Genomic DNA, 14,233 nt, shown 5'->3' on the forward strand with positions numbered 1-14,233 from the left:
ACAAGATACTGTTTGGCCTTTGAGGGGACACAGCTCAATTTATGTCTTTCTATTAAGACAGTAGAGCTATATTCTATTAGCTATGTTTTAATTTAATATTCTGTATTATATTAGAAATTCTGTTAAAGATTCAAGGCAAGCATTTGAGAATGCCCCTTATGATATTTTTCCTCATAAACACAGTGTTTCATCTCAGATTGTTTTCGAAGGACAGGAAGTGGGCTAAGAATGTGGGTGGTGCATTTACTGTTTCTTGGCTTTTGATTTTTTACTTTGGGACAACTTGATATTTTTGACCAAGCTTTTGTGATTTACTGTTTTCAAACGGAGTAATCCAAACCTTTCATTTCTTAAATAAACTTAATCTTTTCTTGAATAAGAGTATCCAGATGTGATTTCACTTTTTTAAAAAAATTTTTTAATTTTTAATTTTTTAAATTTTTTGTTTTTGTGTTTTGGAGGGTAGGTAATTAGGTTTACTTATTTTTTAATTATTATTTTTCGTTTAACTGGAGGTATTGGTGATCGAATCCATGACCTCATACATGCTAAGCATGCGCTCTACCCACTGAGCTGTACCCTCCCCCCTAATTTCACTTTTTAAAGTATTTTTGTGGAGAAATACCAATCTATTTTTCCATTTTCCAACTCATTGGCAATTGATTTCTTAGTTGACTTTTGAGATTATATATTAGATCTACGTAATTCACTGGAAATTCTTATTTGTTTATTCCTTAACTTATTTCTTTATTGGCACTTCGGATTCTATAGTGCCTTTAACAATTATGTACTTTATTGTAAATTTTCCCAGAATATTTTTGACATTTTCTAGGAATATATTTTTTAGCACTATCCAGAAGTATAATGTGAGTTACATATGCAGCTAAAATTTTTCTAGTAATCATATTAAAAAAGGGAAAAAAAGAAATGGATTAAATAGTTTAAATATATTTTATTTGACCTGAAACATCAACAGTGTTAAGATTTCAACATATAATCAATGGGAAATTATTAATGATAAGTTTTGCTTTTTTTTGGTACCATCTTTGAAATCCAGTGAGTAGTTTATACTTACAGCATATCTCACATCATCAGAATGGCCACATTTCAAGTGCTCAGTAGTGTCACGTGGCTAGTGACTGCTGTATTAGACAGCTAGACCATAAGCCATTTGTCTAATACGTAATTGTGAGAATTCAGGCTTATTACTGGAAAACTGTGATCAGGGCAAAGCGATATAGGGCTGGTTTTTGAAAGGTTACACAGTGAAGTAAGTATATGTAATTATCAAAGAGGCAAAATAAGAAATTATCATATACTAGTGTTTGTGATATCAAAATATATTTTCTTCATATTATTTTACATGACATCATTACCAGATGTTGTTCCAGTCTGTAATTACCAAGGTTAGATATTTATCCTGCATAAAATTTTAGATTATACCTAGGTTTTTAATATATCTAATAATGATGAACTAAGATTTTTTAATTTTATTTGATAATTTATTGGTCTTAATTGTATTTTTAGCTAAGCCTTGATGATGCAGAGAAAGTAAAATTCATGAGACTGTTTTGTCTTTTTATGTGTAGGTTTCTATGATCAGGGATATTCGAGAGAGGGAAATTCGGATCTATACAGATGCAGGCCGTATATGTAGACCACTTCTGATTGTGGAAAAACAAAAGCTACTTTTGAAGAAGAGACACATTGATCAGTTGAAAGAGAGAGAATATAACAATTACAGGTAAGTACACGCAATTAAAAAAAAATGAGATATAATTCACATGTCATAAAATTAACCATTTTAAGTATACAGTTAGGTGGTTTTTAGTATATTCACAAGCTTGTGCAACCATTACCACTGTGTAATTCCAGAGTACTTTCATGGACCCAAAAAGAAACTTTGTACCCTTAGCTGTCACATTTGCTTTTCTTAAGTTTTGTTATCAAGTAAGGGACTTGTAGGGTTTTGTTTAAGCATAAAAGTCTTTGTGACATGGAAAAGACTACCTCTACTACTAATAAGAAATAACCTATATAATATAAACAATTTATGGTATAATAAATTTAGTAAAAAGAATGTTTTATAATTTATTATTAGTGATATATGAACGTATATATTTTCATTGTAAAAAATTTCAAACAATTGGTGTAATAAAAATATGTAAAAGTCTTCAATTCACATTCTCCTTTTCAAAAGTAAATACTGTTACCAGTTGGGTTATCTGTTCTTCCAGACGTTATTCTTTATATACTCACCCTCTAGCCCCACAAGTGGTTTCCTTAGAGCAAGGCAAAACAAACTAATAATAGTTTTGGAGCCATACTGTATGTGTATTGTTCAGTAACTTGGTTTTTTTTTTTCGCCGTTAACAATAATATACGTATTTTGGAGTTCTTTCTATATCAGTACATAGAGATACAGGAATAGTCTTTATTAAGTAGAAAAACTAGATAGTTAAAATAGTTCAGAGGGTAAGGAAATTAAGTGAATTCTTCTTTTTTAGTTGGCAGGATCTTGTGGCCAGTGGGGTAGTAGAATATATTGATACCCTAGAAGAAGAAACAGTGATGCTCGCAATGACCCCAGATGATTTACAGGAGAAAGAAGTAGCTTATTGTTCTACCTATACTCACTGCGAAATTCATCCGTCAATGATTCTTGGTGTCTGTGCATCTATTATTCCTTTTCCTGATCATAACCAGGTTGGTAGCAGTTTTTAACTATGGTTTGTAAGGAATTGGAAGAAGTAAAATAAAAATTAGAGATTAATCTGTAGTTTCTTCCAAAAGAAAAGCCTTTTAATGTAAAGGCTATGAACTACGGAGTCCGTAGGAGTCATAACTGATTATTCCAAGTGGTTATCACTTATCTTTCAGAAAAAGCAAGAACTTTACCAATCATGTTTCTGATTTATGAAGTACCTTTAGAGTCTGTTTATTTAGAAGTAATTAAATTTTCATTGATTCTACTTTTCATTTTTACCTTTAGTCCCCTAGAAACACATACCAGTCTGCTATGGGTAAGCAGGCTATGGGGGTTTATATCACCAACTTTCATGTTCGTATGGATACACTGGCCCATGTTCTCTATTATCCTCAAAAACCACTTGTGACTACACGGTCAATGGAATACCTACGATTTAGAGAGCTGCCGGCAGGTATGTCCAGTTCTGTTCTACGTTTTTTAAGAGCCTTCCATGCTTAAGGTACTTTTGTGGGTGCTTGGAAGGGTTATAAAATGCATATCACACAGTCTATTCTCACAGAATTTATAGTGTGGGAAAACATGAGTAAAATTAAATAAAAAGGTAGATATGTGGAAAGTGTTGTGAGGAAGGTGTAGAGTCCTTTGGAAGCTCAGTGTGAAGGAAATGATTGATTCCTGTTGGAAGTCTAAAGGCAGCTTCATGAGGGAGGTAGCATTTTGGACTAAAGCTGATGAAAGGGTATTTGAATTTGAGAGATGGTTTGAACAAGGGTCTAGATGCATGAAGGCAACAGTCAATATTTACATCAGTTTAGGATGGCTGGAGTATAAAGGCATGGGAGTGACATTTGGTCTCAGTGTGGAGACAGCAGATTGGATTTCATTTTGAGAATGAAAACCTATCCAGCCTTTTTGATGAAGGTAGTAATACAATTAGAAATTTATTTTAGGAATATCATTTTGACAGTCATATAAGGCATAGATTAGAGTCAGATATGGTATTAAGCAGGGGGATAATTTAGAGATTTTTTTGCTGTGGTCTAAGTGAGAAAGGGAAGGTCCTTATTAAGAAATGAAACAGAGTAAGGGTGTGAGATACCTGTTGGAATACACTTGATAGGACTTGATTACTGATTGGATGTGGAATGAAGAAGAGAGTGAAGAAAGGAATTGGAAATACTGTTGGTGTTCTGGCTTTTGTGATCAAGGAGGGAGAGACATTTTAATAGAATTGGCAGCATGTTAGAAGAAAGAAAAGGTTTTAGAGGTAAGATAATTCAGTTTTCCACATGTGGATTTTGAGTTGCTGCCAACACATAGGAGTGATCTTTCAACAGTGAGTTGCAAATGTGGTTAGAAAGGTCAATTATAGAACTGTGAAGTTTTTTGATATACTAATGATAATTACAGATTTTTAGAAATTGCTGAGGGAAAATTCAGAGTGAGAATAAAGCCAGAGACAGGACTTTAGGCACTGGGAAAAGAAATAAAGAGAGGAGATTTGAAATGTAGTTGATAAAGAATTAGAAATTTGCAGGAGGAGATTCTCAAGGAGACTGGAAAACAGGTAAAATGGTGCAGAGAAGTCTGAAGTGTATGAGAGCGTTGAATCTAAAGGAGACAGCATAGTTCTGCACAATTGTTCTTATTGTATTATTGGCAGAAATTGGCTTTGTGGATAATATTATTTATTTAGTAAAGGTTGCCTTGTAAATAGTGGCTGTAAGTTATTTACTGTAATAGGGAATCTAATATTTTGATAGCAAATTCTCACAAGTTAGAATGATTTATTTTCAGAGTCCTCCACAAGGGGTTACTCTTGTCTGAAAAACAAAATCTGTTAATGTTGTATCTAATACGCTCATATCTTTGGGCCGTGCTTGCAGTGCTGTGTTTTCTTCCACATTTAGATAACAGTTTCTTTACAGCTAAAGAAGAAAAGAAATGTGGGTGAAGGATTGGATTTGAAATAGAATGTTCCTTTTGGTGCTGTTATGAAGTGGTGAGGACATCACTGTTAGGGACTACATGACTTTCAGTTCTGTCATTGCTTCACGCCTTTATTGTGTTATCTTTTTAAAAAACTTTTTTGAGATAATTTCAAGCTTACAGAAAAGTTGTGAGACTATTATAAAGAACTCCTGTATGCTCTTCATCCATATTTCCTAGCTCACATTTGCCTTATTCTTTCCCTTTCTCTCTGTTCCAGAACCATGTAAAAGTAAGTTGCAGATGTGAAGCCCCATCACTCTTTAATTCTTCAGTGTATGTTTCCTAAAAACAGGAACATTCTCCACAGTACAGCTATCAAAATCAGGAGGTTAACATTGATACCCATCTAGTCAGCAGTCCCCAACTGTGATTTTGCCAGCTGTTCTGATGTCTTGTATGGGTCTAGGATCTAATCCAGGATCGTGCATGTCTCTTAGTCTCCTTAATCTGGAACAGTTCTATAATCTTTCCTTGTTTCTTATGACTCAGTCTAATTACTTTGTACATTGTCTCTCCATTTGGGTTTGATTGTTGTTTCCCTATGATTTATATTCAGGTTACGAATTTTTGGCAGGACTAGCATAGAAGCGATGCTATACTCTCAGTGCATCATATCAGGAGGCACATGCTGTCTGTATGTCCCATTATTAATGATTTTAACTTTTTTCATGTGATTAAGATGGTGTCTGTCAGGTTTCTCCACTTTTTGTTAATTGTAAGTATTTTGCAATTATTAAGTAAGAAGTCTTTGTGAGGAGATACTCTGAGATGATGTAAATATCCTATTCCTTGTCACACTTTGAGCCATTAATTTAGCATGTGATTGTTGCCAAGTGGTGATTTTCTATTTTGATGCTGACATTGTCCCAGATTTTCCAGTGGGAGCATCTTCAAGATGACTCCTGATAGGTCCTCATCATTGTTTAAGCACTTCCTTACATTTTGCCTCATCTTGTTCTTTCCTTCTCCTAAACTTGGACTTGGCCATTTTTCCTTTTGGTGAAGAGTAGTATGTAGAAACCAAAATCTGACTGCTAGGTGCGCTCCTTGCTGTTAAAATGTCATCATTTCTGGGTCCTCTCAGCTGACGGATCTAGGAAAATATATGTAGGCATATGTCCCTCCCCACCTTTATCTACTTTCATATCTCTATATACTAAGGAACCATGAGTTCACATCAGTATCTCCCATCCCAATACAACACCATAGTGTTTATTTTAGAACTCCATTTTCTGACAGTGAGAAACCTGGTTCTCATTGTCCTCAATATATTTAATTATTTGTCATTTTGTTGTTGTAACCAATCTCCTGACCATTCTGGCTGAATTAGTAGCCCTGACCTTGCCTAACACTCTGGCTACATTGGCCAGATTCTGAGCCCTGACTAATGGAAAGTGGCTAATCAGTTTATGTTCTTTTGATTAGTATCATTCCTTTTTCTATAGAGTACTGTTACCTTGGTTGACATCTTCTGGGAGCAAAGATCCTTATGGGACAGAAGTGGGTCAGAGTACTTAGAGCCTCTTCAGTGCTGCACTGAGGTTTGAGGTTTGGAGGCCGGGGTCAGGGGTGAAACAAAGTGACAGGAGTTTGAACCTAGCTGACAGGTGGGTTGTAATCCTAGATTTCACATGTTTATAGTCCTTGAGATCACAGATACTTTTTAAAAAGCAGTATTTATTGAGCAGTTTTGTGTGAAACACCATCCAAGCACCATTTACACATGTTATTTCTAAGCGTCATAAAAGCTTTGTGATGTTTTTTCACCTACAAAATGAGAATAATAATTGTACTGCCTCATGAAGCTTTTGTGGTGATTAAATGGTTAAATCCACTTAAAACTAGCAGTTAATAAGGGAGGAATAAATGTTAGCTGATTAGTAATAGTGGTGTGGTTGTTTCATCTCTGTTTTACGAATGTGGGGATAAGATCAGAAAGGTTAATTACCCAGCTATACAGCTTAAGAAATGTGTAAGTCCAGAATCAGACCAGTAAACTCTGGTCTATTTTTTTTTTCCTTTTTGACCAGATGTAGGCCCCCCAACCCCTTTTCCTTTCTTGTGCTCATTCCTTTTCACTACATTGTTTCTTGACTTGGGGCTTTTAAACTAAGAAGAAAATATCAGAAATATAATTCAGAAGATCACTTTTAGCTAAATTTAGCTGATCTCTTAGACTTGCCCAGATAACCTTGGATAAAGGTTGTAGGATGGAGGGAGGGGGTGGCCTCTAGGACTGTAGTAGATGTAGCATGTGTGGGCAGGCAATCCAGGGATTGTCACAGGAGAGGAGGAAAGCCCCCAAGAACCAAGACAGTTGAGCACCTACAGGCTGTATCAGCAGCTGGAGGAGAGGGGCCATAGGCAGCCCTCCACAGAAACGTGAGGACATGCTGGGGAAGTTTCGCCTGTTCTACATATCACAAATATCACATATGTCCTGCTCCAGGCTTCCCTGGTAGTAGGATTATGTCACATATGCCCAGACCCTGGGATTTCTGCAAATTCTCATCTTTTCAAATCCTCCCTACCTTCAAGATCTTGCATCTTTACCTACTTTCTCTGCATTATGCTACTTGACCATTTGTGAAACTTTAAATTCTTCTAGTTTTCTCAGAGAATCCACACAAAAAGGTGATGACTAGTGTGGATATTATTAAAGATTTCTTGGAGGAAGTAATTTAGATTTGAAGAGGAGTTTTCATCTTACACTTGAGGGGTGACTGACTTTACCTCTAAAAACCCTCTGGCTCCCTGCTACTAGGCACTTTATCTCTGGCCCTTCCCAGGAAAGACTAAGCTTCCCTGACACTGCCCTTCCCTTGGAGGATTTCCTACACCCCTTCCTCTCCCAGCAGAGCATTTTAGTTTTTCCTGCTTCAAAGTTAAGTACATAAGCCCATCAAGGTGCTCAGAACAACAGATGCCCTCTTGTTACTATGATCCTTCTTCCTTAGAGAGCAGTCAGAGTTACATTTAGCACAAAGCATTTAGTCTTATCTGTTAAACAGGGCTTGCGGTCTCAGATTTCCACAGGGTTAGGCATGATTGGTTAGTATGTGGAATTGGAGAGAGGTTCACCTTTCTACTGGGGTTAGCCCTATTCAGCTTCAGCTTATGGTTTTAATGTGTGCATGCAGACTTAGTGATGCCAGATCTGATTTTTCAAGAAAAAGTTTTTGTGTGAATTTATTTTTTACAATGTTATGAATGAATTCAAGTTTAAAACTGGAATCAGCTCCCTTGGGCCAGTGCTTTTGAAATAGCCAGTGGAAAGCTTTCTATAGCACAGCAGACAGAACTTTTAAGGAGCAAATGTATTTGTTAGGGAGGAGGGCCTGCCTTTTGCATGTATCTCTTTCTCCAGATCTATTCCTACCTTGGGGCTGGGAATTACTGGGACTCAGGGACTTGGACGAGTCTCTTTAGTGACCCAGATCGAGACCATCAGCACTGCTACCCCTTACCTGCACTCTGCTTGTTACAACTTTTGTACCCCTGCACTACACATAAGAGTAAATGAATGGTGTGTTTCCTCTTGATGGATGGTTTGTGTTTTGAAAATTGAATTTAGCTTTAAGGAAGCAAATATAAACTTTATTCAGAATTTAGTTAACCAAAACATTCAATCATCCAGATTTTGTTTCCTTTGTATTCTGTAGTCATAGTTTTTACTCCACATTTGAAATACGTAGATCAAGATATTAACTATAGCTTTAGAATTGGGTGTTTCAATTTTTAGAAAATCTGTTGATTGACTTATATATGAGTTATGTTCATTGAAATCTTACATTTAACAGTCATTTCTTACATTGCAATCTACTAGTTTATAGAGTTTTCACCTTTTTTTTTTTCTTCTTTAACACTTGTTACTCTAAATCTTTATGGTCTCATCAAAAATAGTTTTGGCAGCAACATCTAAATGAGATTGTGGTGGGGAAGATAATGCCACTTTTTTTGGTGGCATAAGTAGAGGATCTAGGAGCAGAGCAAGGCTAGGAAGAGGAACAGGGCAGTACCCGACCTAGAATCAGAAATCAGGAGACAAGGAGCTGGGGCTTGAGCTTATTGCTTATTAACTTTGGGATCATGGAGAAGTTTTTTATTAGAGCTTTCTGATAGTGAAAATAATAATATTTACCTTGTTTATGGCATAGGGTTGCTGTGAGAATCATTGAAACTTGGGTGGGGGAGGTACTTTGTATATATGAGGTGACTTGTATATATAATTACTGATTATAAAAATGAATACTATTGGGAATGACTATTATTAGAATTTGCTTATATTAGACAATAGGCCACCAGGGTAGTTGTCTCACAGATAGTTATTCTAAGAGTAGACCTTGACAGTTACCATGGAGAAACATCTATGGCAAATATGATTAAATAAAATTGATTTAAAAGAAAGGTGCTGTTTTTCTGTTTCTCAGATGATGCTTAAATGTTTGCTCTTAAATGCAGGTATCAACTCAATTGTGGCCATTGCATCATACACTGGATATAATCAAGAAGACTCTGTTATCATGAATCGTTCAGCTGTAGACCGAGGCTTTTTCAGGTCAGCTATTTATAAAAGTTGTCAAAACACAGATATAGTGGAAATATGGATATTTTAATCAAAAAAAGTTGTTTAAAAATAGTTTGACTTGTGTGTGTCCAGACTTTTTGGTTGTTTTGAATGTTAGGCTGGAAGAAATTTTGATCTGACAGTAGAGAAATTTTTCTGTTAAGATATTTAATCTTCTGCCTCCATTCATGAAACTTTATGGATATCTGGCAGGCATATGTTGCTGTATGGTTGCCTGTATAGGGTTTAGTGTGATGAAATCAATGCCCTACTCCAGCAAGTAGAAGGCCTAGTTGATGGTCACAAACAACTGCTGTTGATCTCGTGATTTTCAGGTACTAATGTTTTTAGCCCCCCTTTTTGTAAGTAAATACATGTTTGTACTATATATAAAATGGATAAACAAGTTTCTACTGTATGGCACAGGGAACAATATTCAATATCTTGTGGTAAACTATAATGAAAAAATATGATAAAGAATACATGTATGTGTATGGATGATTGAAACATGCTATACACCAGAAATAGACACAACATCTTAAACTGACTACATATACATCAGTTAAAAAAAAATACATGTTTGCATTTCAATAATATAGAAATGTCTAAAGAAGAAATAAAAAATAAACCTATAGTTTTAGGGCCTATAGATAACTACTGTTAAAATTATAATATACTTTCTTTTTCAATCTTTTGTTAGGCTTCTGTTTGATTATTTTACTGTCAGACATTAATCTCAAATCCAAGGCATATGAAAATTGGTTAAAAGACTGGGAATTTAGAAGAGAGGGTGGCTTTTTTTTTCCCCCTGTATAGTTTCAGAGGATAGCACTAAGACCAGAGGTTCATGTTATACCTTAATATCATAAGCTTATCATTAGAAATATTGGAGCGGATCCTGGGTGATTATGTCTGAAGGTTATTGTGGAAGGGATTCTTGTTTTGGGTAGGAGGTTGGACTCTCACATATAATTCCAGCTGTGTTTAAGGTTATGGGTCAAATATTACATGTGTGGCCTGTGTAATAGTTCTTAGGACTTAACTTTGACCCTTAATACAGTTAACTCCTGTCCTAGATTCATGGTTTACACTGCCTACCGGATACTAAGTAAAAATTATTGGTATGTTCTAAGCCCTATTATTAAAGGAAAATAGAAGTTAATTTTAGAACCATGTGTTTTTAGGTCTGTTTTCTATCGATCATACAAAGAACAGGAGTCTAAAAAAGGATTTGATCAAGAAGAGGTTTTTGAGAAGCCTACACGTGAAACTTGCCAGGGTAAGTGATATTGACATTTAAATTATGGAATTCGAAGTTAACTTACCATGGTTTTCTTTTTTTGCCACGTGGGAGTTTATTTCCTTATCATTCCTAGACCTCATTTTTAAGGAAATAATGTGTTTGCCAAGTCTTTGCATCCAGAAGTGGCTTGCTATAGTCCTTCCATACTGCTAGGTCCTGCATTGAGGAGGGGATTTAGGAAATCGGAGAGGTCATGTAATTTCATGGGACACACCTCAGCCCCCATTCTCGCTTGTGCTGTGTCCTGTCCCTCAGTTTATGTATTTGCATAGGAACTTCCCCCTCTTCACACTGTGGTGTGACCATAGTATTTGTCTAGCTGGAATATTTTATAAATGTTTAATAAATAAGAGGATACCTAGTACTTTTTGTTTCTTCTGGAAAACTCAAACTTATTTTCTAGTTACTATTTTTACAGACACTTAGAAGCTGTATACAGTGGGATGGATGGGATGTCCCAGGAAATGGGGTATCCTTGCTACAGTTTTAACCCTTAATAGTATTTTATGAAGTAAAATGTGTTTTGTTTTCTTAGGCATCTTCTTATTACTCCATTTCCTATGGGTGGTTTTATGTAGTAGTGAATTGATGTCCAGTGGAGTTAAGATTGTATAAAAAGAAATCCAGAATTTCTGTGAGAGATTGTATGTAGAGGACAGGTACTCTTCCTCATGTAATTGAGAGATCAGAAAGAAGATGGCAACACACTTACCCAAAGTCACTTAGCAAATGGAGAATATGATTTTCCAGTGCTCAGTCCAGTGCTTTTTTAGACTTCAGAATAGTTTGTAATTTGGAATAAGGGCACATTACTACACGTTGGAGATTCCTGTGAACTTCTGTCTGACTTGGAACTGATTTATGTATTTGGTTTTTAATCTATTTTGGGGGGATAATGTGACATTTAAAATACTTTTTATCATAGTACCATTTCAGAAAATTCTATTTCTTCTCAGGTATGAGGCATGCCATTTATGACAAACTGGATGATGATGGTTTGATAGCTCCTGGGGTTCGTGTATCAGGAGATGATGTTATTATAGGCAAAACAGTCACTTTGCCTGAAAATGAAGATGAATTGGAGGGCACTAACAGACGCTACACTAAGAGAGACTGTAGCACTTTTCTCAGGACTAGTGAGACGGGCATTGTGGATCAGGTTATGGTAACTCTCAACCAAGAAGGATATAAATTTTGTAAAATAAGGGTGAGTATAGCTTTGTCATATTGCTGTTAATAGAAAGCAAACCAGATCAACTTAACTAACCTAATTTTGTATGAATCCAGGTACGCTCTGTTAGAATTCCACAGATTGGAGACAAATTTGCTAGTCGACATGGTCAGAAGGGTACTTGTGGTATTCAGTATAGACAAGAGGTAGGTATCTTTTATCTCTTATCACCCCTAACCCAAAGTTTTGTTGAACATTTTATTAAATCAAAATGTGCTTTAACCAAGAGCCCAAAGGTAGTGAAGGCTTGACCTTTAATTTTAGTGTTGACTAAGTATATGAACATAATATGTTGAACAGAATTTAGGAGATGGAAGAGTTCAGATTAGGAGTGGGTTCTAGTTCTGTAGTTAAGAGATTTAACTTTTTTTTTTTAAGTCTTTTAAAAAATTCCTTTATAGGACATGCCTTTCACCTGTGAAGGTATCACCCCCGATATCATCATAAACCCCCATGCCATCCCCTCTCGTATGACTATTGGTCACTTGATTGAATGTCTTCAAGGGAAGGTAAGAGTTTTTCTTTAAAAAGATAGGTTCCAAATTCATATTTATTCCAAAATTTTAGGTGATTTCTTTCATATTTGAGCCAGGGTACTTTGGAAAAAGCCAGTATGATACTTTCTTGCTTTTAAATTGTTAGTGTTTTTATTTTTGTTTTGCAAAAATATGCAAAGTTCTGACTAAGTCAGAATTTCTGTAAAATTTACTATATCCAGTCTTTATTATTTTGACTGATTGTTTTCTATAAATGAAGAGTTAATAATTCTTTGGTGGTTAGTTCAGCGTGAACCTAATCATTTTATTTACACTGTTAGCTATGTGTGTATCTTTCAGTGGAGATTTTCTATTTTTAAGTATCTTGTTAAGGTAGAATGACTACAGCTATATGGACAGCTTGGTTTTAGGGCATGAAAATGTCATTTTCCTTGAGTCATTGGAAGTCTCATTCTTTTTGTATCTGGCCTCAGAGAGCTTCTTATTTGAAGGCTTATGATTGAGTTGTTTTTATTTTTTTAGGTAAAGAAGTTTGTTATAAACATTTTATGTAAGATGCTAATAGAATGAACCTTATGATATTACAACTTTCTATAACATATATTTAATTCTTAATCTTAAGTTCAGAATGTCCCCTTTCCTAGAAAGGACTTTTTAAAAACTGAATTTTTATTGACATAGATTTCTAAAGGGAGACAGAAGGAAGCATTTTATTTTATTTTATTTTATTTTATTTTTATTTTTATTTTTATTTTTATTTTTATTTATTTATTTTTAGGGGGGAGGTAATTAGGTTTATTTATTTATTTATTCTCACAAAGGCACTAGGGATTGAACCCAGGACCTCGTGCATGCTAAGCACGCACTCCACCACTGAGCTGTGCCCTCCCCCAGGAAGCAGCATCTTAAAGACTACTTTTTTTTTAAGGTATCAGCTAACAAGGGTGAAATTGGTGATGCCACTCCATTTAATGATGCTGTTAATGTGCAGAAGATTTCTAATCTTTTATCTGATTATGGCTACCATCTCAGAGGAAATGAGGTATGTGTACTTTTAAATTAGTAATTTATGTGTATTCTTTTTTGTATGTGTGTGATTCCATTCTTAAAAAATTAAACCTTTCACTGACGTATGATGCATACTTGGAATATTTGCGTAAATCATAAATGTACTGCTTGGTGAATTTTCACAAGTGAACACAACTGTGTGACTGGCACCCAGATATTGAAAAGAAAATTACCAGAACCCTTTTATGCCCGGATGCCCCCTCTGTGTCCCTTTCCAGTCACTACCTTCCTACTCCTACCAGAAGGTAACTGCTGTCTTTACTTCTAATGTATAGGTTAGTTTTGTCTGTTTTGATTTTTATATATACAGAATTGTACAATATATGCAAATACATTCTTTGAACTTGTTTAATATTTTAAAAATCTGCTTCAAAATCCTCCTGTTTCAGGTCCTATACAATGGATTTACTGGTCGAAAAATCACATCGCAAATTTTTATTGGCCCCACTTACTACCAGCGTTTGAAGCATATGGTGGATGATAAGATTCATTCTCGTGCTCGGGGACCTATTCAGATCCTTAACAGACAGCCCATGGAGGGTAGATCTCGGTAAGAGAGCTGCATCATCATTGTTGTATACAAGGATGGTTCTCATACTTCAAGATTCCAGGGCCCCAAAGAGCTTTTTGTCTATGTGAATTGTACTTTTTGATATTTATCCTGTTAGAAATTAAAACTGAGGAAGACTTAAAATATTTATTTAAAAAAAAAACAGTAAGCCCATTATATATTAACATAATAACATTCTTTCTTTTTAAACACCTTTATTGTGATATGATTCTTGTACATAAATAACATTCTAAAGGAAAAATATTTTCCAAATAAATTTAGTGATGAGTGACATTGGTTTACCTTTTTGCAAAT

General features: G+C 35.2%; 1 protein-coding gene across 1 annotated transcript in view; it reads left to right on the forward strand.

The window, feature by feature from the left end:
* The window catches only part of POLR2B (RNA polymerase II subunit B), a 44,184-nt gene that overhangs the window by 26,534 nt on the left and 3,417 nt on the right, over positions 1-14,233 (forward strand). Inside the window, exons 14-23 of the mRNA XM_010983379.3 lie at positions 1,590-1,744; positions 2,508-2,706; positions 2,993-3,161; positions 9,164-9,260; positions 10,454-10,548; positions 11,529-11,779; positions 11,860-11,949; positions 12,205-12,312; positions 13,229-13,342; positions 13,758-13,918. Coding sequence (XP_010981681.2) covers positions 1,590-1,744; positions 2,508-2,706; positions 2,993-3,161; positions 9,164-9,260; positions 10,454-10,548; positions 11,529-11,779; positions 11,860-11,949; positions 12,205-12,312; positions 13,229-13,342; positions 13,758-13,918 — 1,439 coding nt within the window. The remainder of the gene's footprint in view (positions 1-1,589; positions 1,745-2,507; positions 2,707-2,992; positions 3,162-9,163; positions 9,261-10,453; positions 10,549-11,528; positions 11,780-11,859; positions 11,950-12,204; positions 12,313-13,228; positions 13,343-13,757; positions 13,919-14,233) is intronic.

Source organism: Camelus dromedarius, chromosome 1 (assembly GCF_036321535.1).
Source record: "Camelus dromedarius isolate mCamDro1 chromosome 1, mCamDro1.pat, whole genome shotgun sequence".
In the NCBI taxonomy this organism is placed as follows: domain Eukaryota; kingdom Metazoa; phylum Chordata; class Mammalia; order Artiodactyla; family Camelidae; genus Camelus; species Camelus dromedarius.